Source organism: Malania oleifera, chromosome 3, assembly GCF_029873635.1.
Source record: "Malania oleifera isolate guangnan ecotype guangnan chromosome 3, ASM2987363v1, whole genome shotgun sequence".
NCBI lineage: Eukaryota > Viridiplantae > Streptophyta > Magnoliopsida > Santalales > Ximeniaceae > Malania > Malania oleifera.
The window spans coordinates 40,764,551-40,789,669 of record NC_080419.1 but is presented as its reverse complement, the minus strand read 5'-3'; the positions used below and the strand labels follow the sequence as shown (position 1 = coordinate 40,789,669).

General features: G+C 37.0%; 1 protein-coding gene across 5 annotated transcripts in view; it reads right to left on the bottom strand.

Annotated features, from left to right (window-relative positions):
- Window positions 1-303: 303 nt before the first annotated feature.
- The window catches only part of LOC131152053 (carboxyl-terminal-processing peptidase 2, chloroplastic), a 38,305-nt gene continuing 13,489 nt past the window's right edge, over window positions 304-25,119 (bottom strand). For 2 of the 5 annotated variants that reach the window (XM_058103644.1, XM_058103645.1), the window contains 10 exons: window positions 22,147-22,229; window positions 21,780-21,988; window positions 21,393-21,461; window positions 21,101-21,219; window positions 20,775-20,850; window positions 20,660-20,701; window positions 2,541-2,649; window positions 1,068-1,165; window positions 898-991; window positions 304-779 (listed from right to left, as the gene is read on the bottom strand). In XM_058103644.1, coding sequence (XP_057959627.1) covers window positions 654-779; window positions 898-991; window positions 1,068-1,165; window positions 2,541-2,649; window positions 20,660-20,701; window positions 20,775-20,850; window positions 21,101-21,219; window positions 21,393-21,461; window positions 21,780-21,988; window positions 22,147-22,229 — 1,025 coding nt within the window. In that variant the 3' untranslated portion in view covers window positions 304-653. The remainder of the gene's footprint in view (window positions 780-897; window positions 992-1,067; window positions 1,166-2,540; window positions 2,650-20,659; window positions 20,702-20,774; window positions 20,851-21,100; window positions 21,220-21,392; window positions 21,462-21,779; window positions 21,989-22,146; window positions 22,230-25,119) is intronic. The other 3 variants (XM_058103648.1, XM_058103647.1, XM_058103646.1) reach the window with 2 other exon arrangements.

The window sequence follows — 25,119 nt, the reverse complement described above, 5'->3', positions numbered from 1 at the left end:
TAATTTGGGGACTTGCAACATAGACCACATAGTGTACCAATGAGGATGAGTAATTTAGTTATTGTGAGGGACAATATAAAAGGTAGAGATAGACTTAAAATAACTTAGAATGAGATAGTAAGGATATAATAACGCTAAACCATGATTGCATTAATAGGTGAAAAAGGATTCATGTAGCCAACCTCATCTAGTAGGACTTAAGGCTTGGTTTTACTTGTTATTGTTGTTCTCAAAGAGAGAGAGAGAGAGAGAGAGAGAGAGAGAGAGAGAGACATGAAATGACACATGAAATGAACATGCACAAGCATCGGAAATTACTCTTGAAAAATTATCAGAGCAAAATATGCTGTACATTAGAAGTGAAAGACAGCCCGAGACCCAACACTTTTTTTCTCCTTAATATTTCCCATTCCCCTACATTTATTGAAATGTTCACTATGCTGAATTCAAGCTTAAGATTTGAATTTGTGGAATTCACCAAAATCAATGCAATTTTGCATTGTGTTCGGATTGAATGAGAAAAATTCAAATCCACTGTTCCAACATCATCCTCCTAAACACAAATCTTAGCATTGGGACTGCTAAAAAGTACGTTTCACACAAACTAATAATCCCCCCAAAGAATGTGCTTTACAATTTTGCAAAGAATTATGTCATTGTGAAAATAGCCCAGCTCTGTTTAGATAGCAAGCTGATGCAGGGTCCTGGAGGCAGCCACAAAACCCATCCTCGTCCTTGGGAAACGGCATGGGTAGAGGGTGGTCTGGAATCACACCAACCTAAATGGAAATGGGTTATCAGTAGAGTTAATGGATAGGCAATCCATAAATAGTACAGGTGCACATTTAGAGAGAGAGAGAGAGAGAGAGAGAGAGAGAGAGAGAATCTGATGGGGACCTTGTCAATATCACTGTGAGAAGGGGTCTCATAACGAGCAACTGTAACAGCCAAGCCAGAGCCATCAGATAGCTCAAAAACTGACTGAATCTTGCTGTGAGGCTCGACAAAATATCTCTCATTAGGAACATATCATAATTTTATGCATAAACCAAAGAAAAAGTAATTACCCTTTCCCAAATGTGGGTTCCCCAAAAAGCACTGCACGTTTATTGTCCTTCAGTGCTCCTGCTAATATTTCACTTGCACTTGCAGTTCCCTTGTTCACCTACAGTAAGATCAGAAGAATGCTCCTTTTATTAGTCCTTGGATGGTAAAGTGAGAAAAAGGATGGAAGAGAGAAAGCAGTGAGAAACAGAAATAAAAAACAACGTCAAATCAAGCAATCTGCAAAATATGAGCACATTCAAACCGTGCCATGGAGCGCACAGAATCAAAATTGTATTTTGTTTTGAAATATTACATTAGAATTTCCCAGAAAAAGAAACATGGATCTGTAAAGCAAAGTATACAGAGAAATCAGGGTACTGATAGCATGTATACGGTACATGTTCACTTGAGACAAAAAAAATTTTGAAGAGGATGTTGAGCTCAGTATCGACAAAGCTGAGACAAATCATCCAGCAGAAGGGTGATGCAAGAAATAAAAAGATCAAGAAAGAGCAAGTTTAAAGGCCTCACTTTATGTTTAGCATTGTTGTTTTCTTCTTCTGTGGTAGCAGATTATAGGGACAGAACTTTATTAAAGTACCAGAGTCATGATTTAATAATTCTCAGGGGCAAAGTAGCAATGTTCATAATTTTAAGTTATTTTCATCAGTCACATATAGGATAATTTTCAAAAATCCTTAGCTTGTATTCAGGTCTTGGATTTGGATTCATGTAGATTTGTGCGAAACTCAAAATAAATCATTGAACTGCATTTTCTCCAAATTCACACATCCAAACTCCAAGCTCCCAGACACTAGGTTTGTGAATTTGGTATTCAAGTTATTTGCTCTTAAGAGTAATGCCATGGTTAGTCCTAGAAGTTCCAAGCCAGCCAAGTTGAGTCCTTGTTAGATTAGTACCATAAAATCTGTACAAAGGCTTGTCTTTTTTCTTTTTCTTTTAAATTCCTAATAGATTAATAGAATTTATAGATTGATACTCAGCCTTGGGGATTTCATGGTGGCTGTAAGACAATTTCTTACAAACTCTAGGCCAATTTCCAGATTTCATCCTAATTAATCTTCTCTTCTTCCCTTCTCTCCTTATTTCAGATTTCAATCCGTGTCTAATTCCTCGATATCTCCAATAACGGAACGCCCGTTTGAATCTCATAATCTTTGCTGCCCTAGAACCTCAACTCATCAAAATCGAACCATATATATTGTTCACATCCATAGTTTTCAGCTTACCTTCAATTCCTCGTTTTCCAAGTTCTAACTAGTTTTTTGAATCCCCAAAACATATGTTCAGACTTACAAAAGCATTAACCCTGATCAGAATTTAATTTACAGATCTGTTTCATTCCTGTCCGGTGTCCTCCGTCAAAGGATGACACTGATTCTGAACATTAGCCTTTAAACATCTAAATCATACACCTATAACTTATCCTGACCTCTACTCAAAGGAGGGTTACAAAAAATAAAGTATCATACCAGCACAGCTAGTGGTTCTGACGCTGCTATTGCATTGCTTCCATCTGTGTCATATATATCTTGAACACCACGACTATCACAAATATACACGATGACACCTTTCTCCAACCTGAAGGACACAAGCAATTATGTTAATCTGTGTCCCATCATTTGAATTGATTCTTATGAATTAAATAAATCCTCAAACACATAGCTTGTGTTATTATCAAGCAATGCCTTCATTTGGCAGATTGTGCTTAATAAAATCAATACTAATAACCTGTTGCAGATCAGGAGACCTTTGAAGGCCTCATCTCCAGATGTTTGCGTGCTCTGTTACTTGAATTCTGAAACAGCACATCATGTGTTCTTAAACTGTGATCATGCTTGGAGAATCTAGGATAAATTATTTGGCGTGATGGAAGAAACTTGAGTTTTCCCAGTGTTGGTGGAGGGAATGTTTATTTATTTTGAGGGGTTTGGAAGAAGGAAGGAGAAGGCAGCACTTTGGAAATGCAGCATTTTTGCAGTGTTGTGGGGATTATGGTTTGGGTGTAATGCAATGATTTTTTGAGGGAGAAAATTGAATTGGCAGCTGGTCTGGGAGAAGATTCAGTACCTGGCCTATTTATGGTGTGTTGGCTTTGGTTGCTTTAAGGGAGTTAGCTTTCATAGGTTCGAAAAGAATGGATGAATCTTTTGCTCTGATTTTTTTCAGTTTTTGTTTTATTAGCTTTTTTTTTCGGGATTATTCCAGAATTTTGCCAGGAGAAGTCTTTTTCCCCTTTTTTTTTTTTTTTTTGTAAATTCTTCTCTTATCAATGAAATCTCTTCTTCAGTTATCAAAAAAAAAAAAAAAAACCAAGAAGCAACATGACTTGAAAAATGACATTCCATGCAGTAAGAAAATAACATATATGCATTACAATTAGTGAGAATAGTTAACTACAGAGGGAAGTTGGTGGCTTGGTGCACTTCTGTAATTACTCGGTTAGTGCATGGACAAGATAATATTAAATCAGGGTACATTACAAGTTAATCCAATTAAATAAAACCTGAACCTGGTCTATAATCTGAGATTCAAAATAAAATATGACCACATTTGTATTACTGTATCAGATATCCAAAATACCCCCATTTGTTTTGTTTGTGTTAACTAAAAGAACTTTAAAATAACATTTTACATCCAACTCATTGCAACAAATGAGTAAATCCTTGTGATAGACTGGGAAATAACTGAAATTAGTTCATTAGTGAATGGATCTAGTAAATAAGAATCATTGTCGAATTAGAATACAACATAAAGAAGATGCCCGCAGACACTCATCCATTGACAGACCTAAACTATTTGTAAGCATCTTGATACTTGTACAGGTAATATAAGCAACCAAATTCAAGAATCGTTGTTATCTTGTTTCTCTTCCTCCATTTTTCATAGGATAAGAAGCATAGATTCCTACTATATATGCCTACTGAGAATATCAAAGAAAACTTTAGGGGAGAGAAGAAGGATTTGAGCATGATTTTTATAGATTTAGAGAAGGATTGTAATAAGGTTCCTAAGAAAGTTGGTTTTCATAGATTTAAAGAAGACTTATGATGGCATACCTAAAATTTTTTATGGTGGGTTCTGAAAAACAATAAAGCACATAGCAGCTACATCAAGGTCGTTAAAGATATGCATGATGAGATTATGGCTACTGCTGAGAGTCGAAGGCTATAGGGGTTGAACTAGGGAACTTCTACACACCATATGTTCAATCAAGTCTTGACCTCTTTGGTCTCTGCTTCAGGCATGGATGTACTCACTGGACATTTATACAATGATGTTCCATGGTCTATACTGTTTGTGGAAGATAGTCTTAATAGATAAACTAGAGGAATAGAATCAAAGCTAAAACTATGGAGAGAGTGATAGTACCAAATGTTCAACAACTTCCTAGTGCATAGGAGCCTTTTATAGGTTTTCCGCTGGGAACAAGAAAACTACTTTTTGAAACCTAAATAAACTAAAATACTAATATACTTGTTAGACTTGGTGGCTACACCATCATTGTTTAAAGTGTTCTGATGATATTAACCTATATATTGTTCCTAGTGTTTTCCTATCTTTGCAAATCATGTTTAGTACAAGTATCGGACTGAGTAGACGTCAAGAAGGATAGATCAAATTGACACGTACTCGGAAGGACCCAAACATGACCAAAGGAAGCTTAATGTAGTCTTATATGTATTTAGGGAGTGTTTGAGGTAGTCTATGTTGTAACTCTTACGGGTGTGTTTCTTACATGATTTCTGAGCAAGAGTTGAGCATTACATATGCATACTAGGACACTTGAGTTTATAAGATTGCATTAAAGTCACAAACTCACATTCATGGTTTTCAAAGTTAAATTCAAAGAGTTTGTCAAAAGCAATCCTAAACTCAAAATATGTTTTCAAAGGAACAAGTTTTTGACATCCTAGTTTTAAGAACATTTTTATACTTGGTCCCGGTTTTGTCAAAGGCATGGTTAATGTCCTAAAGCTTCAAAGAAGTCAAATACTTTTTATAAAGGGCATTCTAAGCATATAAAATATCAAATGATCTTTCAAAGATGTTTTCATAAATCAAGATATCTTATATTTAAGTGGAAACTCACTTGGACAAGTTTTAATCTTCATTAGACTATATATTTTATATACTTTTGTTCAAGAATGTTTTAAGTGATTAAAAGGCTTTTTGGTTGGGTTTAAAAACTCAGTTATGCACTTATCAAGTTTCCTGAACACCCTTCGCTATTTGGGGCATAACTTTGCTAGAAAAGTCTAAAAATGACGATCTTGGTATCCCTGGAAAGCTAAGAAAAAATCCCACAACTTTCATGTTGATGACTTTTTCTATTTCAGGGCACTCATCGACAAGAACAGGGGATTCGTCAACGAGTGACTAGTTGATGAGTGCAGGGCACTAGTCGATGAGCCCAACGGGCAGAATGACGCTAACGAGCAAAAATGACTAGTTTTGTTTGGGAATTGCTCCCAAGGGTCCAATAACGGTTAGTTGGGTATTTTGGCTATGAATACAAGCTATTAGGCTTGTTTAGACATGGTTTTGATGATTTATATAAGCTTATAATGAAAAATATCCTTGATTCCAAAACCTAGCACATTGCATCTTACTTCATATTCACAAATGTTCATCTCTCTTGTTCTCCAATCTTGTTTGATACAATTCTTGAGAGAGAAGTGTGAGGTATGCTTTGTATTTAATATTTGCTCATTCAAGGAGCATTTTCATTGTAATCATCTACTTCGTGTAAGGTTCTTTGTGAACCATTGTGAGGGTTCTTGGTGAACCGCTTGGTAAAGGCTCTTTGTGAGCAATTAGGGATTTATTCCCAAGTGTAGGGTTGTGTACCAGAGTTGTAAGGCTTGCTCCGCTGAGGAAGGAGCGCTGATAGTGGATTGTGGAATCCTTAGCTTGGTGCTAAGGTGTGGATGGAGGCTTGGAGCCAAACCACGTAAAAATCCCGGTGTTGATTTTCTCTCCCTACTTTTTATTTTATTGTCTTGTGCATGATTTATATTTTGTATATTGTGATATAATTGCTTGCCATCTAGCCAAGAGATTTTATTTTGTAGAGAAATTTAATATACGCAAAAAGAGTCAATCACCTACCCCCCTCTAACTATACATTGTATATCCGCTGCGGGGCACACATACATACTCCCGGGCTACGATGTTTAACAGTACTAAATAAAAATATTCTAAAATATTAAAGATATTAACTCAACAAAACACCCTAAATACACATATATTTTAAAAAATCAAAAAAATGCAATGCATATTAGAAAAGTAGAATAGCTCTTTTTTTGAATGTTGCATCTTATTCCCTAGATAGAAAGAAATTCAACCTCAAATTTTAAACATCCAAAGGATCAAGAACACAAGAAATTCTCAAGATAAAAAAAAAAAAGTTAAAAAGAAAAAGAGGAACCTAACTAACAAATCAAATAAGAAACCCCTCTTTAAAAACCCTTGCTTTTGAAATTCACCAAGCACTTCAAATTTATTCATGTTGTTCCTTCTTCAACTCCCTTTACCCCCATCCAAGCAAGTTATGTTATCAAAAGAACCAGAAAACCCAAAATCCCATCTCATCTGCCAATATTGATCTACAATGTCCTTCTGTGCAACATCACCTACCGGAGTGGGTGATATCAAACCAGATTTAAAGGACATTAAATATAATTTGTCAGCTTCAGAAAAAAACAATATCATATGATAGAAAAGATTAAGGAGGTGGGCTGAGAAATTTATGTAGATTGATGAACTCAACAGGTGAAGGCTTAGGCTCAAATTTCAATACATCCATAATTTCCTAATGCAACCTTTTAGTTTGAGGGCTAACTTCCTGCACTATGTTTTCTTGGACTACTTCCACTTTTGTAGGATCAAAGGGAGACCTCTCTTCTAGTCACACTCTTTTGACTCATCCAACTAGGATTAATAGTGGATATGAGAGTATGAAGCATCGAGTCAAGTTTGTTTACCCTAGCATCAAACTTGTCAAATGAGACAGTAATTACCATTTTCTTCCTGTTTTTCTTCCCTGTTTTTTTTGTCTGTTGAAGACTATTCTGAGGGCCTGCGACAGTGGAAGCTTTCTTCTACGAAGTGGGTACTGACTCCACTTTTGGAAAAGTGGTTCAGGATCTTCAGCTTTCAACTAGAGGTTGCAGTTAAGACTCAATTTCTCCACAACAGCAGCAGTTCCTTTTTAATTTTTCTTCCACTCCAGGCAGAAATTTTCTTTTTCTTTTCATTTTAACTCGTGTAGATGTGACTGAAAGAGGGTTGAGTGGAGACTAAAGAAAGGATCGCCAACAATTAAATTTAGATGCCACTAAAACTAAAAACTAAATTTAGATGCCTGAATAAACTAAAAATATTAATTTAGATGCTTAGGGAATACTAAAACTAAATTTAGATGTCTGAATAAACTAAAAATATTAATTTCTAAATAAAAAATATACTAGAATCTTGACGCAAAGCAGAAGGGTCGAGTGTTTAAGGTATTAACGCTGGAGCAGTTAACCCTGCCCTAGATCAAATCTAGGTTTCCTACAAACATTGGTAGAAGGAAAAATGAAAAAAAATTGGTATGAACGGCCAGCAGCCATTTAAGGCCTTCTATAGCACTCAAAATCCTAAAATTAGGCAATTCAATAAAATTAAGCCTTGGGTTATGCCTAAAATAAAGCCTTCTAGACAACTCATTTAAACCTTTAGTCAACACATAAAATCCCAAAATAGAATAAAATAATGGGTAAAATTATGATTAGTAACCAAAAATTAGGCCCTTAAGTCATCAATCCTATTTGGGAACTCGTCAGTTGCAACAATAACTAAGTCCATACTCTATTGAGTTCGCAAAAGACCCAATACGAAATCCACGAGTTATCCTCCCAAGGTCTTGATGGGACAGACAGCAGCATATAGTCCTGCATTCAGGGACTGTCCATCGGAAATACAAAATGAACACTCCTAGAGGAACTTGGCCACTTTTCTCTTCAATTGAGGCCAGAAATAACGCTCCTCTTTTAAATATACTGTCTTATCTTGGCCCAAGAGCTCACCGAGAACACCATCATGTAATTCTGAGATCAGCTTCTCCCTCAAACATTCGGAGGGATGCACAGCCTGCAAGCAAAGAACAAAAGTCCTTCCTGAAATGTCACTAATCCTGGCTGGTTGGGTCGGCACTTAAGCCATCAATACTGAAAATCCTCACCTTTTGCAGACAACATCAAGTAATTGAAACCCGCTCCTTTTGCGTGCATGGTGACTAGTAGGAAAACTCATTGGCTAAGCTTTTCAGCCACATTATTCTGTTGCCCTAAATCTGTGCCTAAGAAAAAAATTGAGCTACTGCATGTAGGAAGTAGGAACATGCATTCTACTGAATTTTTTTTTCTTAATGTTAAAGTACTTCAGAGTCTAGTGGTCTGATCAGTGTAAAGTACGAACTCCTGCCAGAATAAGTAGAAATACTTGAACTCCAACTAATATATGGACATCTTCTACTTGGCTTCACACAACTTCTCACTATAGAATGCCACTTGTCAGCCTTCTTGAGCAGCTTGAATGCATTCTCAAAATTTGGCAATACTAGAGTTTGAGCCTCAGACAAATTTCCCTTGACCTGCAAAACTCTTCTCTTGCTCTTCCACCCATTGGAACTTACCCTTCATTAGGCAATTAGTAAGTGGGACCATGACTGAGCTGAAGCCTCTAATAAATCAGTGGTGGAGGTTGCCACCCCATTGAAGCTTCATACATTGCTGAAAATTCTGGGAGGGAGGGGGCAATCCCTGCTCAGGCAAACCTTCTTGTCATCCACATTAATTCCTGCTGCACTCACAACAAACCCCAAGAAGAGTAGTTTATCAGTTACAAAGCTACACTTCTTTAGGTCAACATATAGTTTATTCTCATGTAGTATGGTTAGTACTTCACTATGCAATGGTCATCTTCACTTCAACTACACATGAGAACATCATCAAAATAAAATACAATATATTTCTCAATAAATGGTTTAAAAAAGTTAAAACCTCGTTTATCAAGTGCATAAAGGTGTTGGCCACATTTCATAATTCAAAGCGCATTTCCAAGCACTCGTACAAGCCCTCCTTAGTTTTGAAGGTTGTCTTCCACTTATCCCCTTGCCTAATGTGAATCTGGCGATAGCCACTCTGTAGGTTAGTTTCTGTGAACACCAGAACTTGCCGACATATATAGCAAGTGTTCTATAAGTAGAATGAGAAATCAATATTTCACTAGGATTTTGTTGATTGCTCTTCTATCAACACATATTCACCAACTACCATCCTTCTTTGGGTCAACAAAGCAGGCACTACAAAAGCGCCCATGCTATCTTGGATCCTCCCTTGTCAAAGTAGGTCCTCCTCTTGTAATGTTGTATTTTCCTATAGACTCACACTAAAGTGTGGTAGGTTAAAAAAACAGGCTCCAAGAACCAGATCAATGTGGGGTCGTATATCCCACATAGGTGGCAGTGGGTAAGTCCTATGGCATTGCTTCCATGAACTCATGCAGTAATGTTTATAGTATAATTGGAACCTCAACTTGGATACCTGGTACTTAGTGAGACCTACTTTACATTTATATGGAATGCTAAACTCTGAAAGGTCAAGAATGCCAACTTTCACTTGGATTTGGTAGCTTGAGGGTAGTGTCATCCAAAGGTCCAAAAAAATTATTGTCCCATCCTTTAGAAACTAATAGACATTATACTAAACCATGTGAGTCCATGGCCTACCTAATAGTATGTGGCATACGTCCATGTCCACTACATCGCACAAAACCATATCGCTATACTTCCCAATGGAAAAAGGAATTTATCACCTTTCACTTACTTTGATTTTGCCAACTGCCTTAATTCAGCCAACCTTATTTAGGATTGTATGCTTCTTAGTTGGAAATTGCAGCTTTTAGACAATGTCTTCGGACAAGACATTCTCACTGCTCCCACAATCAATGATAAAATCATAGACAATCTATTTAATTTTGCATCTGATTCTGAAAAATGTTGTGATACTGGGGTCCCACCATCTCTTTTGATTTGGGTACGAGTAACAACAATCTCCTAATTACAAAGCACTAAGAGTCTCCTTCTTCAGCCTACACATCATTTGTATCAATATACAATTATGGCTCTTTAGTTTTACATTGTCAAGGTCACTCTTTGGGTCAGGTTGTTCGCATTCCACAACATTGACCTGCCTCCAATCTCTTCCCTCTCTGTTTGGGCACATGGGATCAATGCCACTACTCTTGAAAGCAGAAAAAGACAGGCTTGGTGTAAGGTTTCCCTGGTGTTTGTTTTTATCCAGCTAGGGCCCTAGGCTTGTTATTGTTTCCCTTTCAGTTACCAATACCAAGTGGCTTAGGTTAGGGTTCCACAGCTTTCTTTTATTAGTTGTGCTTGGGCCTCTGCAACTTGCTCTCTTTTACTAATTGTGCTAGCTACACCATGAATAGACTCAGGAACTAACATAGTGGTATGCTGAGTTGATGGTGCCCTCTCCAACTACATTACTACCTTTAAAGCCAACTTATGCACTTTGTCTAACATCAAGGGAGTTGGGAAAACTTGATCTTGAATTGGTAGGCAGGAACCATTCACATGCCTTGCAACTTGTTGAGCCTCAAATTTTTTTCTAAGATGTCAAATTCATGAACTTGTATGCATATTCTTGGTTGTATCGAAAATCTGGGCAGCAATTCTAGAGCTTCGAAAAGAGATACTGCACATGGTCTAGTAGTAGCAGGAATCTTGTGAAGAGCAACAACCACCTTCATCCCCATGATGCCACAGATTGGTCTCTTGTCATCATTGGTTGACTAGCATTTGATCCACCATGCTGTAGCACCTTGCTTGAGTTTGCATGCCAAGTACTTCACCTGTTTGTCTTTTGGGATGTCTGCATATCGAAATAAGTGCCTCAACTTCATGGATCCAATCCAGGAATTCCTCTTAACTCTAAATTCCTGTTGAAGGTAGGTGGATCCAGTTTTTTCCAGTTGAGATCAAATATGGGAATAATGTCCACAACTGAGTTAACCACACCCTTTTGTAACGGTGGCAGACGGTTTGGTTGCATCCGTCCTATTTGACATCCCTAAACATCCATGCAAGCATGTTGCACATGGTTTCAAGGGTGTTCATTAGGACCAATTGGGAACCTTCTATTGCAGCTTGTAAATCATGCATCATCTGCTCATTTTGCTGCACATGAACTCAATTCTTATACAAGCTTCATTAATCAGTAAAACTGCTGCTTTCTCCTCCACATTTTCCATCATTCAAAGTAAGCCTACTTTGATACTAATACATGCAGAACAAAAGGAAGGGGTATTCAAGGTATTAATGCTGGGTAGTAAACCTTGTCCTACATCAAATGTAGGGTTTTGTGTGAACAGAGAGAAGGAAAAAACAAACTTTTGTTAACCGAAAAAATGGTCTAAGTAGCCATTGGCCTTACAATGCCATTTATAGCACTTAAAACCCCACAATTTGGCATAAATTCAATAAAGTTAGGCCTAGAGTTAGACTTAAAATCAAGCCTTATAGAAAACTCATTAAACCTCTAGTCAATTCACAAAGCCCCAAAATAAAACTAAAATACAAAGGCTAAAATTATGACTAAAATAAGGCTTTCAAGACATCAATCCTATTCTACATCAAATTTTATGGTCACCAAAATATAACTACGTAAGAAAAACATGAAAATACAATACAAATTGGACAAGTGAAATAGCTCTTGCTTCCTTGCTGCACCAAAATACTATACAAATTTTCTGTTAAAGCTATACATTATTGGCCCACAACCTAACAACTTAAACTTTTGGGTAAAGTGGTATTCTAACATGATACCAAAGCTGATAACCAGTAGGTTCTGGGTTCTAGCCTTGTTGCCCACATTTATTGTGTGCTGTTAAAAATTTATTGTATTCCCTGTAATGGGTGTTATTTATTGTGTGTATATCTCTCCACATGTTGTCAGGCTGCACGTCCGGGGGAGTGTTAAAGCTTGATATACATTGTTGATTCACAACCCAATAACTTAAGCTTTTAGGTAAAGTGGTATTCTAACATATCAAAGTGAAAAATTTTAGTAAATCGTGAGGCATAAAAAGACAAAAGGTATTTTAATGGTCAAATATTTTCTAAAACAATAAATTTCATTATCTTGGATCAATAAACCCCCTTTGTTTATAACTCTAAGTGATAAATGAAGAAGCTAAGTTTGGCATAGCAACTATAGAAGGTTAGATAAGATAGCAGAAGGGCAGTCAAGATGGTTGGGCACTTGCAATGCACACCAAATAACACACCAAGGGTAAACCAGTTAATGTTTATGGCAGTAGGAGGGATAGGAATAAACCGAGAATAACTTTAATTGAGACAGTAAGGATTTACTCAGCCCTCCAATTTTAAGGGAATATTGCCCTATATTGTGCAGAATAGTAGAAGATTCATGCAGCCAACCGCACCTATTTGAACTTTAAGGTTTTCTTTTTGTTGCTGCTGTCATTATAAACCCAGGATCAGAATTTTCGGCAGCTAAGATCAATACATGCAAAAGGTAAGTGCAGGTAATATGGGAATGTTAAGTTTGGCTCCCCCCTTTTTTTGGATGAACCTATCAATCCAAAATGTAAAGATGGATATATGCATTTGGTAAACAGTTTTTTAGCTTTTAAAAAGCCATTTTTTTGCTTTTTTTAGTAAACTTTTTAAAAGTTACAGATTTGGATATTTTAGAAGTGTTGTACACTTAGAGATGGAGGACAAAATAAGAGAAGAGAGGAGAACAAGAGAAAAAAAGGAAACTAGGCCACAGTTTCCTAGAGTCTACATATGGCTCCAAGTCTGCCTTGTAAAAATATCACCTAACCCCATTTTGTAAGAACCATTAGACAAGGTGGACTTAAATACTAGCTTTGTAAAAACATCACTTAACTGTTCAACAGAGTTCACTAAGGGAGTACTCTACGACCTTCTTCATCACAGCATCCCTCACATCAACTTCAATGTTCTTTGTCCTCTAATGGCAGCTTGATTATCACAGAACATACCTATCAGCTTCGTTACCAAGAACCCCATATCTAACATAAGAGACTTCAGGCACATAAACTCACAGTATCAGCCATAGCTCAATATTCTGCTTTAGCACTAGATCTTGCTATGGTAGTTTGTTTCTTGCTGCACCAGGTAACAATATTACCTACACAAATGTACAGTTGATCATCATAAGAGCTAGCGAAGTTTACATTAGAATATCCCACGATTTCACAATTTCAGTTACATTTATATATGTTAGATTACCACTTTACCTAAAAGAATAAGCTATTAGGTTGTGGGCTAACAGTGTATATCAAGCTTTAAAACTCCCTTGCATGTGCAGTCCGACACAATAAATAGCACCCATTACAGGGAATAAATATTTTTTTTTAAACACCACACAGTATATATGCGGGCAAGGAGACTAGAACCCAGGACCTCTAGTGAAAGTTAAGAAGTTGTCCCACGAAGGGGGGAGAATTGGGTTATTAAAATTTTCTTTTAATTCTTTTTATGAATTCTTAACCTCTTGTTACTTTAACAAACACACAGCAAGAACTTAGTTACTTAATCAATCCAAAAACAAATCACAACACAAGTAAACAGAAACTTAAGCAATTCAACAACCAATCAATAACTAAAGTAATCAACCATTCAATATAATATTCAGCTTCTTGGCAATTCTCAGCTTTTGCAAGAACTCAAGATATTTGCTTGTTTGTAGCCCTGTAAATAAATGTAAGCCCTGTATTGATTGATTTGATTTCTCAATATGATGCACAATATGAATTCCAACACTCCTTCTAAGAACTTGAATTTTAAATAAACTTTCAGTGAATAAGTCTTGGGTGTTAACCAATCAACATACTCCCTTACGGTTTCCGCAATTTGTATTGATCAACCAACGTACTTCCTTTCGGTTTCCACAAATCCCAAAATCAAATTAATCTTTAGTTTATTTAATATCCAATCCACGTAGTGTATATGATCAAAAATAAATTCAACCACGCAGTTAATATATGCTGGAGTTTAAAGAGAGTGACACCACGTTTTTTACGAGGTTCGGCTTATCCCCAGCCTACATCCTCGCCTTAGGCCAATACCACCTAAGGATTCCACTATACTGTTCCTTTCCGAGCGGAACAAACCGTTACAAGCTATACCCCACGCTCAGACACTCCTTTAATAGGCTAGAGCAATGTCTCTCCAAACGATACCTCACGCTCGGTCACTCCTTCAATAGATTAGAGCAATGCCTCTCCAAGCAATAGCCCACGCTCGGTCCAACGATCCAACAACCTGGAATCGTCAATCACTACAAGAAACAATTGATAATCTCTGCGTACAATAACACTCTTAGATAGAGCAGATTAGTACAATTTCAAACACTAGATACTTCAATAATTAAATATCAAATTGAAATAAGATTGAAGCTCTAGTAAGATTTCACCAATATCCTTCTCTAGATGATGACCAGCAGTAGAAATCAGAGTAGGATGGATCAGCACTTCAGTATTCTCAGCAAATCAGATTTTGCAATGAGTGAGTAAGTGAGAACTTTGAAAGAGCAAGTGTGCTTACAACTTTGAAACAGATTTTTCAATTCTTGGTTCTTGGTTTTTAATTTGATTTGCAAAACCATATATTTATAGGCTTAGAAAAGTAATTTCGCGTTGCCCAAGATTACTTGGAGTATCTTCCAAGTTTTTAAAAAATTTGGAGCACAAGAAACCTTTATTTGAAATTTAAAACACTTAAAATTTCTAACCGTTAACAGTGTTTAGACGACTGAAGTATTGGATTCAGTCTTCTGATGTTCCTTAACACACTGAAAAATTTGAACTAGACACGAGGTCAGACGATTGAACTGAGGGTTCAGTCTTCTGAAGTCCCAGATCAAACAACTGAACTGAGGGTTCAGTCTTCTGAGGGTGTACTATCTCTGCTGTATTCCTTCAAAAAAATCTTCAATAAACTGAATTAATTCTTTAGTCTTCTGAAGAAAATCTTCAATAGACTAAACAAAATCTTCGGTCTTCTGAGGGTGCACCTCAGTCGTTTGGGCAGACCAAATTCAGATTTTTCATTTTAGTTTTCAAAAATTCTTTTTGCTCTCTTACTTTGATTTCTTATAAAACATTTTCCGGGGTTTGAAATAAGGTCTCTTAAGTCCATAATTACCCCTAAAGAGCTTTCAACATATTTCCATAAGATATTTAAAACATGAAGTACTTACATCATGTCTCTTAAGGCCTACAACTCTAAGCTTTGAAGTCTTCCATGATATTTTTGCTTTCACTCCATCTTGTCTTCAAGCTTCAATATACTTTAGCAAGTTCTCATTCATGTTCTCACGATCTTCAAGCTTTATTAGATCATCTTTGAAACCATGCCTTCATTGGAGTATAAGCTTTCAATGATCTTTATGAGCACTTGACCTTGTATTCGCTTTCTTAAGTCCTATCACACCATCACTTAACCAAATATGTTAAGTTCCTCTGATTTAGCCTTATAAGGCCAACATCTAGGTAACTGATTATGCGTCAAATTTGCGTAATTAAGTATTTAAATGCATTAAGTTATTGTTTTAATTAAATATTTAATTATGTCCATTATTTTAATCATTGAACTCATTTGATAATTTTAAGATAATTATCCTATTTTTGCCAAAAATTTACGAATATTCGTGTTTTATTATTGCAGGATAATTTTTGGACATTAAAGTTGAAATTAAAATGTACGTGGGTCGTGTGTGAGAGAAACCGTGTACGTGAGCCATGCACGTGACCATACCATGCACGCATTTTTTTGAAGCCGTGTGCGTGTGTAAAGTTGAAGAGACCGGGCAATGCATGTGTGAGCATTAAAGAGCTACTTGAGGATGGAAACACATGCATGCAGTGACAAGACCACGTGAGTTTTGGAGAAGCAAAAGAGAGGCCGAGAAGTGGTTGCCATGACAAGACCGTGCCATGCAAAAGAAGCTAGGCCGGTTGCATGAGTTCACGTGAGCAGGGCCATGCGGGTAGGTGAGCTGGGCATGCAAAAAGAAGCCCAGTCGCATGCGTGAAGGCAACAAGGGCAGCAAAGGTCCTTCTCTACTGGGCTGTGCCTGGGTTTGGCACTGGGGGCAGCCGAATACATTCAAAATGCAAAGCTGGCCTGTGAGCTTCCTGATGTGACCATGTGATTGCCATGCGTGAAGACTTTAAGGCCAAATTGGGGGCTGCTAGGGTTGTTTTTGGGGAATATATTATTAGTTTTTCATAGGGTTTGAGGAGGTTTTTTTAGGTTTTGTTTTTAGGGCTATAGGGCAACTTTTTAGAGGGTTCTAAAAGGGAGCTGAGGGGAGTGTTTTTGGGAAGAGCACCGCAGAGGCAGCAGCTGGGAGGACCTGAACCAGCTTAACTCCGCAGCCAACTCTCTCTCTCTCTCTCTCTCTTGTTTCTTTATTTTAATGTTTGTTTTAATACATTGTTTGTTTAGTTTTATAGTTGGATTGAATTATTTTTTACTTTATTGCTTGAGTTGTTTATTAGACTAATTAATTTCTTGTCTCTTAGTTTGTTATTTTGAATGCTTCAAGGTTGAATTAATTTGTTGTTTTAATTTAGAATACATTTATTCTAATGTTTGGAAGGATTCTAGGATGGATTAATTAGTTCTTTTAGCTTTAGTATACATTTAGTTTAGTGTTCTTTTAATTTGTTGTCTTTTATTTTATTGTTGCAATGATTTACTGTGGAATTAATTTGATCCGAAAATTTTGGATTGCAAACATGAGTGGCTAAGTTCTACAACTTGGGTTGTGGTTCAATGTTGGTTGCTTTCCATGATTTGTTAGGTTTCTTTCGATGTTATTGTAAAACTTTTATTTGGCTAAAACCGAAAATTGAAGGCATCATTGATAAATCGCTTGCTCTTATTTCTTGTTTAGTTGTTGACGTTAGGCACAAACGTCAACAAAACCTTGATTTAATCTAGGATTTTCATCAATTAATTTTTACATGAATTTCGGTCGATGCTTAGTGAGAGTATTTATTTAGTTCCGTTTGGACGTGGCAAATTTACTTGAGCTTAGGTTTGAATTTTTCATCTTATTAATGCCTTGATTGGATTAACAAGAATAGGAGTATAACCCAGGAAATTAGTAAATGGTGAAAGCAAAAGGACGTTGAACTCGTAACACAAGCGTTTGATAAATTGTTTCAGTGAATCTGTTTTTTTTTTTTTGTTGCGTTATTGGGATTTATATGTTTGGAATCTTGGTAAAAGTTCAATCTCATTTTAGCATTTACTCGAGTTCTTTCCATTTTTTTTTATTGTTTTCATAAACATAAAAAAATTCAAAAAAGAATTTCACATAGCATTTTACATCAACATGTTTTTACTAAACTTTCACAAATACTTTGATAATCAGTGGTCCCTATGGAATACGATCCTAGACTTATCCTTGATATAACTTGACACTTCTACACTTGGAAGCACAATTCAGAACGAGTCAGTAACCTGCTCCAATACTATGTTAGATTACCATTTTACTTAAAAGCTTAAGCTATTAAGTCGTGGGATAACAATGTATATCAAGCTTTAAAAATATATCAAACCTTTGGTAGAGCCTTTGAGATTCCGCAAAATCCTACAAACAGCATCCCAATATTGTTGTTTGGGATTTTCTATAAACTGACTCACCACCCCCACTACAAAAATGTGTCAGGTCCAGTGACAATCAAGTAAATCAACTTCCAACCAACTGCCTTCATCAACATTTGTCTTCAAAATCCGGTCCAACATCCCTAGGAAACAGGATCCGCATGAATATCAACTGGTTTAGCTCCCAACAAACCAGTCTCACTTAGCAAGTCCAACACATTCACTAAGATAGATTCAACCCTTTCCTACATTGTACAATCTCAATATCAAGAAAGTAACATAGAATACCCAAGTCCTTGATTTGAAATTTTGCCTGAAGTCATTGTTTAACATTTGTATCCATCTCTGATTACTGCTGGTCATGATGATATCACCAACATACTACTAGAAGTACCATAATTGTCTCCTTTTTGCAGACAAAAACCGAGTGACGAGAGTAGCATTGGATAAAGCCAAATGTAGAGACTACAGAACTAAATTTCTCTAATCGGACAATTAGATTTGATAACAGATTAAGGAAAGATATGAAAAAAGAAAAACAGAGTGTCCAAAATCATCTCAGATAAATCAGATTTCGAGCAGTTTAATGCTCTAATACCATATTGTAAAGTTAGAGATGGAGAAGAGAAGAAGAGGAAAAGGAGAGGAAAAAAAAAACACTTGGGGCATTTTCCTTGAGCATTACGTATAGCTCCACGTTTGCCGACATGCAACACAAAAATACCCCCATTCAGACCTCATAATTACTAAAATAACATTTTTTTTCTTCTAACACAAAGGATACACATAAAACAAACAAATACAAAAATGAGATTCACATTGGCAATTTAAACTATTGCCTAAGAACATACAATACTATAGTAAAGCACTAAGAAAGGATATAAAAAATAAATAAATAAATGCAACATAGAGACTTAGTATACATGTGGATAATAGATTGATAAATACAATATTAAAGGGTTAAAAACAATAAGATACCAAAAGAAAACGGAAATCATGAAAAATTAGTAAAAAAATGAACATAATATAATGGTGCTCAACAATTGAAGTAATCATATTTTATGTATATACGTTCTCTAAGGACTAGAAAGCAATATTTAAAAAAAAAACTAAATGATAAAATAAAACTATCCATCAAAGTTGAGAAATCTCCAAAACATCAAGCCCACCACTGGCTATTGCAATTACTTGGGTCATTGCGCCCCCCCTCCCCCTCCCCAAACCACAATCTAGATCACACGTACCAATGTAAGGATCAATGGTGCTCCAGATTGGGGTCTAGATCCAAATTGGCAGAAGTGGCAAGCTAGATTTGTGAAAGAAGAACTTTGCAAAGCATGCAATGGTGAGGGTGGAGGGCTGCAAAGCCTATGATGATGGTAAGACAGGGAGAGAAGAGGGCTCTCTGTTGCTAGGTGAGACTCTGGTGGGGGTTTCCTATGAGACTCCGCGAGGGTGCTCGACTGCTAGATAAGACTCCATGAGGGTTTCCTATTGAGCAATGGTGGATGTAGACTCCACAACGGTTTCCTAATGTTGGGGGACACTTCGTGAGGGTTTCCTGCTGTGCAACATTGGATGGATTCGAACAGAGAGAGAGAGAGAGAGAGAGAGAGAGAGAGAGAGCTGTTTGACTGAGAAGTTTACCCCCCAAACCCCCTTTTTTGTTCAGAAAGAATGAGTAATTGAGAAGTTTACCCCTTACCCCTCCCCCCTTCCTTTTTTTGTGCAGGTGATTATTAAAAAAATTAACATATCAATTTAAATTTAATTTTGTCAAAAAAAAATTGTTAACTAATTAATTGTTGTTAATTTATAATTTATATAACTTAATTGAGTAAGAACAATGAGTATGTTTTTTTTCCATATTCTGTATTCCCTCCTAAGTAAATAATACAAAACCTACCATGTCCCAACACACCATACCGACTATCAACCCAAATAAGTGGTTCAAGCATGCCACAATGCAAAATAGTATACTGATTAAGCATATCTCTTAAGTAGCATACCCTGTTCCTGTACCTGTACCAAGTAACTATGAACCAACCAAAATCTACAATTGAAGAGTCCTTTCTTCAGTGTGAAAGGAGAGAATACACAAGAGTTGGAGAGGTGAAGTAGATGGAACCAACCTTTCTCAAACTCTTCAAGAGGAGGCCAAGAATCGTGTTTGCTACTGTCCTTGGATAGAATGTTGTCTAAGGGAACAAAGCCTTAAGTGGGAGAAAAGAAGGCATTGAAAGGGGTCTATTTTGGTGGTTTTAAACCTATCAGGCGCAACTGATGTCAAATCAACAGAATTGATTGATTAACATAAATTCAACTGATCACATACAAATCAATCGAGGGTCATTTCAGCCATGTCACCAATTCTCCTATACGGCTTGACTTGTTTTGAGGCTGAATGGACATGATTTGAATCACTAATAGAACAATTATAACAACTATTGTCTGGATATAGACAAATTTGTATTCAAGTATAATTCCATCCACGAAAAGATGAAACCACCATTGATTCCTTGAATACCCACTTTGTAGATTCAAGAAGGATTCACTGTTGAATGCTTACTCCCTGAACCATTTCATTTGGCAGTCTAATGCAGCCAAAACACAGTCCAATACAAATCTATACGTTTTGATTATTATGGTGCAAGGTCTCATGTAGATGCATCTGTATTTGTGCATAGAAACTCATTTATATCATGTAATCATAATTTAACATGCAGTGCACTAGACTACCACACCAAATAAGAAAACTACCAGAAATTATCCCTTGATAAGCAATCATACAAAATCAACTAACTGCAGGCAGTACACATGCAGATTTTTGCCAGACCCTCTAAAGAAGCTTACCAAATCCTGGCAATCTCAATTCCTTCTGGGAAAAGACCACCACTGCACAAAATTTAATGTTTCAGAAGACCTTCCATAAAATCAAGTAGAAATATGCATGTTGAAAGCTAATCACCTATTATCTCGAAGATCCAACACAAAGGCGTTAACATTATTACTCCTCAATGTTTCAATTGCTTCCTTGACAGCACCTAGGATGAGTAAATATTCTTAGACTCAATACATGGAAATACTTTTAAGCCTATTTGCACCATATAGAACATCAGAAAAAGGATTAAAAAATGGGGGGACTCAATAGAGGGCCAGCTACAAGAAGAAACAGACAAGAAGTTTAGGCAAGTTAAATTGATTTACAAAGGTGAACAACAAATATCTGCTTGTGTATGCCAAAAGTACAACTCTTACCATGGAACCAGACTTACAAGAAGTAGCTGCACTCACCAGAAGCATTTTGGTTGAATGATGTTAATTTAATATATCCAATTCTTGGGGCATCCTTCCCCAAACCAGGCATCTGACATAGTCTGGCTGTCACCGGATTCAGTGAGACTTTTTCTCGCCTGAGAAGAGCAATTGACTAATTCTCAGCGATAGAAATTAAAAGCAGATTCCACTAGCTTCTGTGTTTTTTTTTTTTTCGGTTACAAGCTAACTATATCCAGTCTTCAGTTTTGAAGGCCATTAATGAAGTACAATATTCAATTCAGGAGATAGAAGCAAACAACAAGCTTACATCAAAGATAGGTGCTTAGTTTCAAGTCCACTACGAACAGTTAGTTTCACCAAACTTCCCTCAGGCCCCCTGCATATTACTGATATTCTTAGGGAAATCAATAAGTCACTAACAAATTAAAATATCATGGAAAAGAAGAGTTTAAATTCACAGAGATGCATATTGCAATCAAATACTATGTTTTCAAAGCCTAAATCCAAATAGGCTCAAGATACTTTGAGAGATCCTTAGCAGAAAGTATTCTTTTGTGAGATAGAAAACTTTGCAATTGCACAATACAAGCCACTCAGCGTCAAATAAATATTTAATCTCTTTAATTAAGAAAGTACAATTTTCACAGAAGATAAAAGAATGGCAATCTGACTAAGTGATAAGTAGAAAACTCACTGCAAGCGTTCTGCTGCATCATATATGCCCATGGTTTCTGTACTTGTATCATCAATTGCTGAGATCACATCGCCAGATGATATCCCAGCCCTATTTGCAGGACCTCCAGGAGTGGCTGAAATAACAAGAAGTCCAGCAGATGGTCCATCAAATCCTGTAGGGTAACCAATTGACAACCCAACACCTGTAAGAGCACCTTGGGTTCCGGACTGCCTTCAAAGAAGATATTAACATATTTAGGATAAGTTACTGAATTTCCTCAAAAGCAAACTGCTATATCTGGAATTGGTGTAAGATCATAGGGACTCTATGAGGTTCAAGCCAAAATGCACTAATTTATGATGCTGAGAAAAAAATAGTCCTATACCCGCAAACTCTTGAACTTTTTGGGCTCCAAAAATCGAGTGAAAGGATCATCCAATGTGGCAAGCATCTTCCTTATAGCCACGTCTGAATAGAGGGATGGTAAATTAGAAAGATGAGACAACTAATGACAATGAAAATCAATGAATGGATTAAGGAATACGCATTTGTGACAAAAGAGTCACAACAACTCTTCATAATTTTCATGCTACAAATGCAATTGACCTAAACAAACAACATAACATTTTTTTACACCTTCTGCTCAAATAGCTTGATGTTCATATGTTATTGAAGGTGAATAGATACAGTAGCCTAATCAATGTATGGGTGCCTTGGACCCCCAAGAAAAAATCTTTGACAGAGAGTGACACTGAGTATATTTCTTCAATTCAACATAGACCCTCACTACTGTAATATCAAAGGCTAATTGGCCATCTAAGCACTCAATTCAACACTTGGAATAAAAAAGGATTAACTTGGTAGGATCATTTTTTTTATCAGAAAATGAGAGAAATATCAAATATGGGGCACCAAGGGAGGTGCCACCCATACACAAGAATCTCAAGAGACCAATATCCAGAAAAGCTAAAACTGTGAGTGTACAAAATGCACAAACCATTCAACTAACTGGAAGGGGAACTATCTATCTTTAAGTCGAGTAAGAGAAGTATCTATTCCTTCTCAGGCTCATGCCTTTTTCTCCTTCCATACAATCCAAAAACTGGTGAAAGGGATTATGGACACTTAGGTTCATCTTTGTCACCCCATCAAAACAGTACTGTACTTACAACAAAGGCCTCTAATTAGTTCAGAGAATTCCTTTCAAAAGGGATACCCCATGAAACACCATTTTCCAATGAAGCAAAAACACTAACTCAAGCTTCTTTATAAGAGGACAATCTAAAGAGAGATGGAAATTCAGACTTGAAGTGCAGCATTCCCACTGCAAAAATCACACCAGAGATGCTGCTGCCATTGTCCACTTCAAAATGGATGAGTTTCAAAAAAAAGAAAACATCCACCCCTTCCCTTTTCCATGTCAAAACCTCAACATCATACATTTCTTCATCTCTTTAGAGATTTTCCCATCACAATCAATGTCATATTTCGCTACAATTATCTTCCTCCAAAGATTCTCACTTTCAATCATAAATATCCAAAGCTACTTACCAAGAAGCACTTTGTTGAAAAAGAAAAAAAAAAATCAGCCCAAGCCGCCCAATTGAATGAATTGTTTGACAACTACCACCACCACCACCACCACCAACCACCCCCCCCCCCTCCTTCTTCCAATGCAAATTTAATCAAATGATATTTTAAATTCCTCATGAGTGATGCCCCAAAAAAATCTTTTTTGAAAATCTTCAAGCCTTTTGGCACCAAGCAAGATATTGGAAAGAGACATGAAGTAAACCAACAGGTTTAAGAGAGTACTCATGTCACGATGAGAGTGAGTCCTGCCCTTTGATGGATAATGGCGCTTCCAATCAGCCAGTCTTTTTCAACCCCCGCCCCACAATTGGATTCTAAACAGCCCTAACAACAAACCCCAAAAAGTCATCAAAAATGCCCTCAATTTACATCCCAAATTACCTGCCAAAAATTTGCCCTCGCCTGTCCCCAATGGGGACAAGCTCAGTCCTGGTAAAATTGATTTTCAAACCAGAAACTGCTTCAAAGCAAAGGAGAATGCATCTAAGATTAAGAATTTGTCTAGCCTTGGCCCCCAAATGATAGTGTCATCTGCAAAAAGGAGGTAAGAGATCTCCAGATCCATCTGATCTTTTCGCAATTTAAGATCACTCGCTCTCTGCTCCTGCAGCTTTCATGAGTGTAAGTACGAGAATCTCCATTTCCAGAATGAAGAGAAGTTGGGGCAGAGGGGCTCCTCACTACAAGCCTCTAGAGAAGTGGAAGAAACCCAAGGGACAACCATGTACAAGGCTGGAGAAGGTTGGTGTGGACCATTTGCACCAAAGACTACTAAAACACATCTTTTACAAGATATAGGGCAGAAAACCCCAACAAAATGCAGTAGAAAGCCTTCTACATTTCAAGCTTGTAGACAACTCCTATCCTACCTTCTTTAAATATGGTATGAGCCACTTATGAAGCAAGGAAGGCAGCATCCAATATGTGCCTCCCTCAAACAAAAGCATGTTGACACTCCCTCAAAACTATCCCTATCACTTTTTTTAAGCCTCACAGCAAACACCTTGGAGATTAAGTAATTAACTTAAGAATGCTTCCCACTAAGCTTATCTCAAAAATCTTTGATTTTGGTTGCATCTCCTTTTTGAGAAATCAAAGCAATGAAGGTGACTTTTAGGCAATCCGAAAATAAGTCATTTGCATGGAACTCTTAAAAACTTTAAGAACAACAGGTTTAGTTCCCTCCCAATTGGCTTGGAGGAAGCCCATGGTGAAGAAAATTGGCCCTGAGGCCTTATTTCCATTACGCGCCTTTAAGGCTGTCAAGATTTCTTCCTCACTAAGAGGGATTTTCAGCCATCTTGCAGCAGCATTGTCAATCTTCTTGAAAGTGATACAATCAACTCAAGGTCTCTAAGAAGCTGACTCGATGTAAAGGTCCTCATAGAGTGTACATATGAGCCTATGGCCTCATTCATATCCTCAACTTCCCCCCAGACCACCCCTTCAGTCCCCACTTTGTTCAAAGTGTTGAATCTTCTGTGAGCCTTCCTGTCCAGTGGAAGAATTAGGCATTGCAGTTCCCTTGCTAGTTCCTTGAGCCAAGAAGCACTAGGTTTTTCATCTCCAAGCAACCTCTTCCATATGTTAATGTCAGAGAACTACTCCCCTAGCTTGAGTCTTTTATGCTCGTACTCGATAGAAATCCATGTGACCAGCTCAATTTAAGTCCATTGTAATCAAAACTTTCTTAGTATGGATGTCTCCAAAAGCACCCCCTATTCCACCTTTTCAAATAACCTTTTACTTCCTTCAGTTTAGAAGT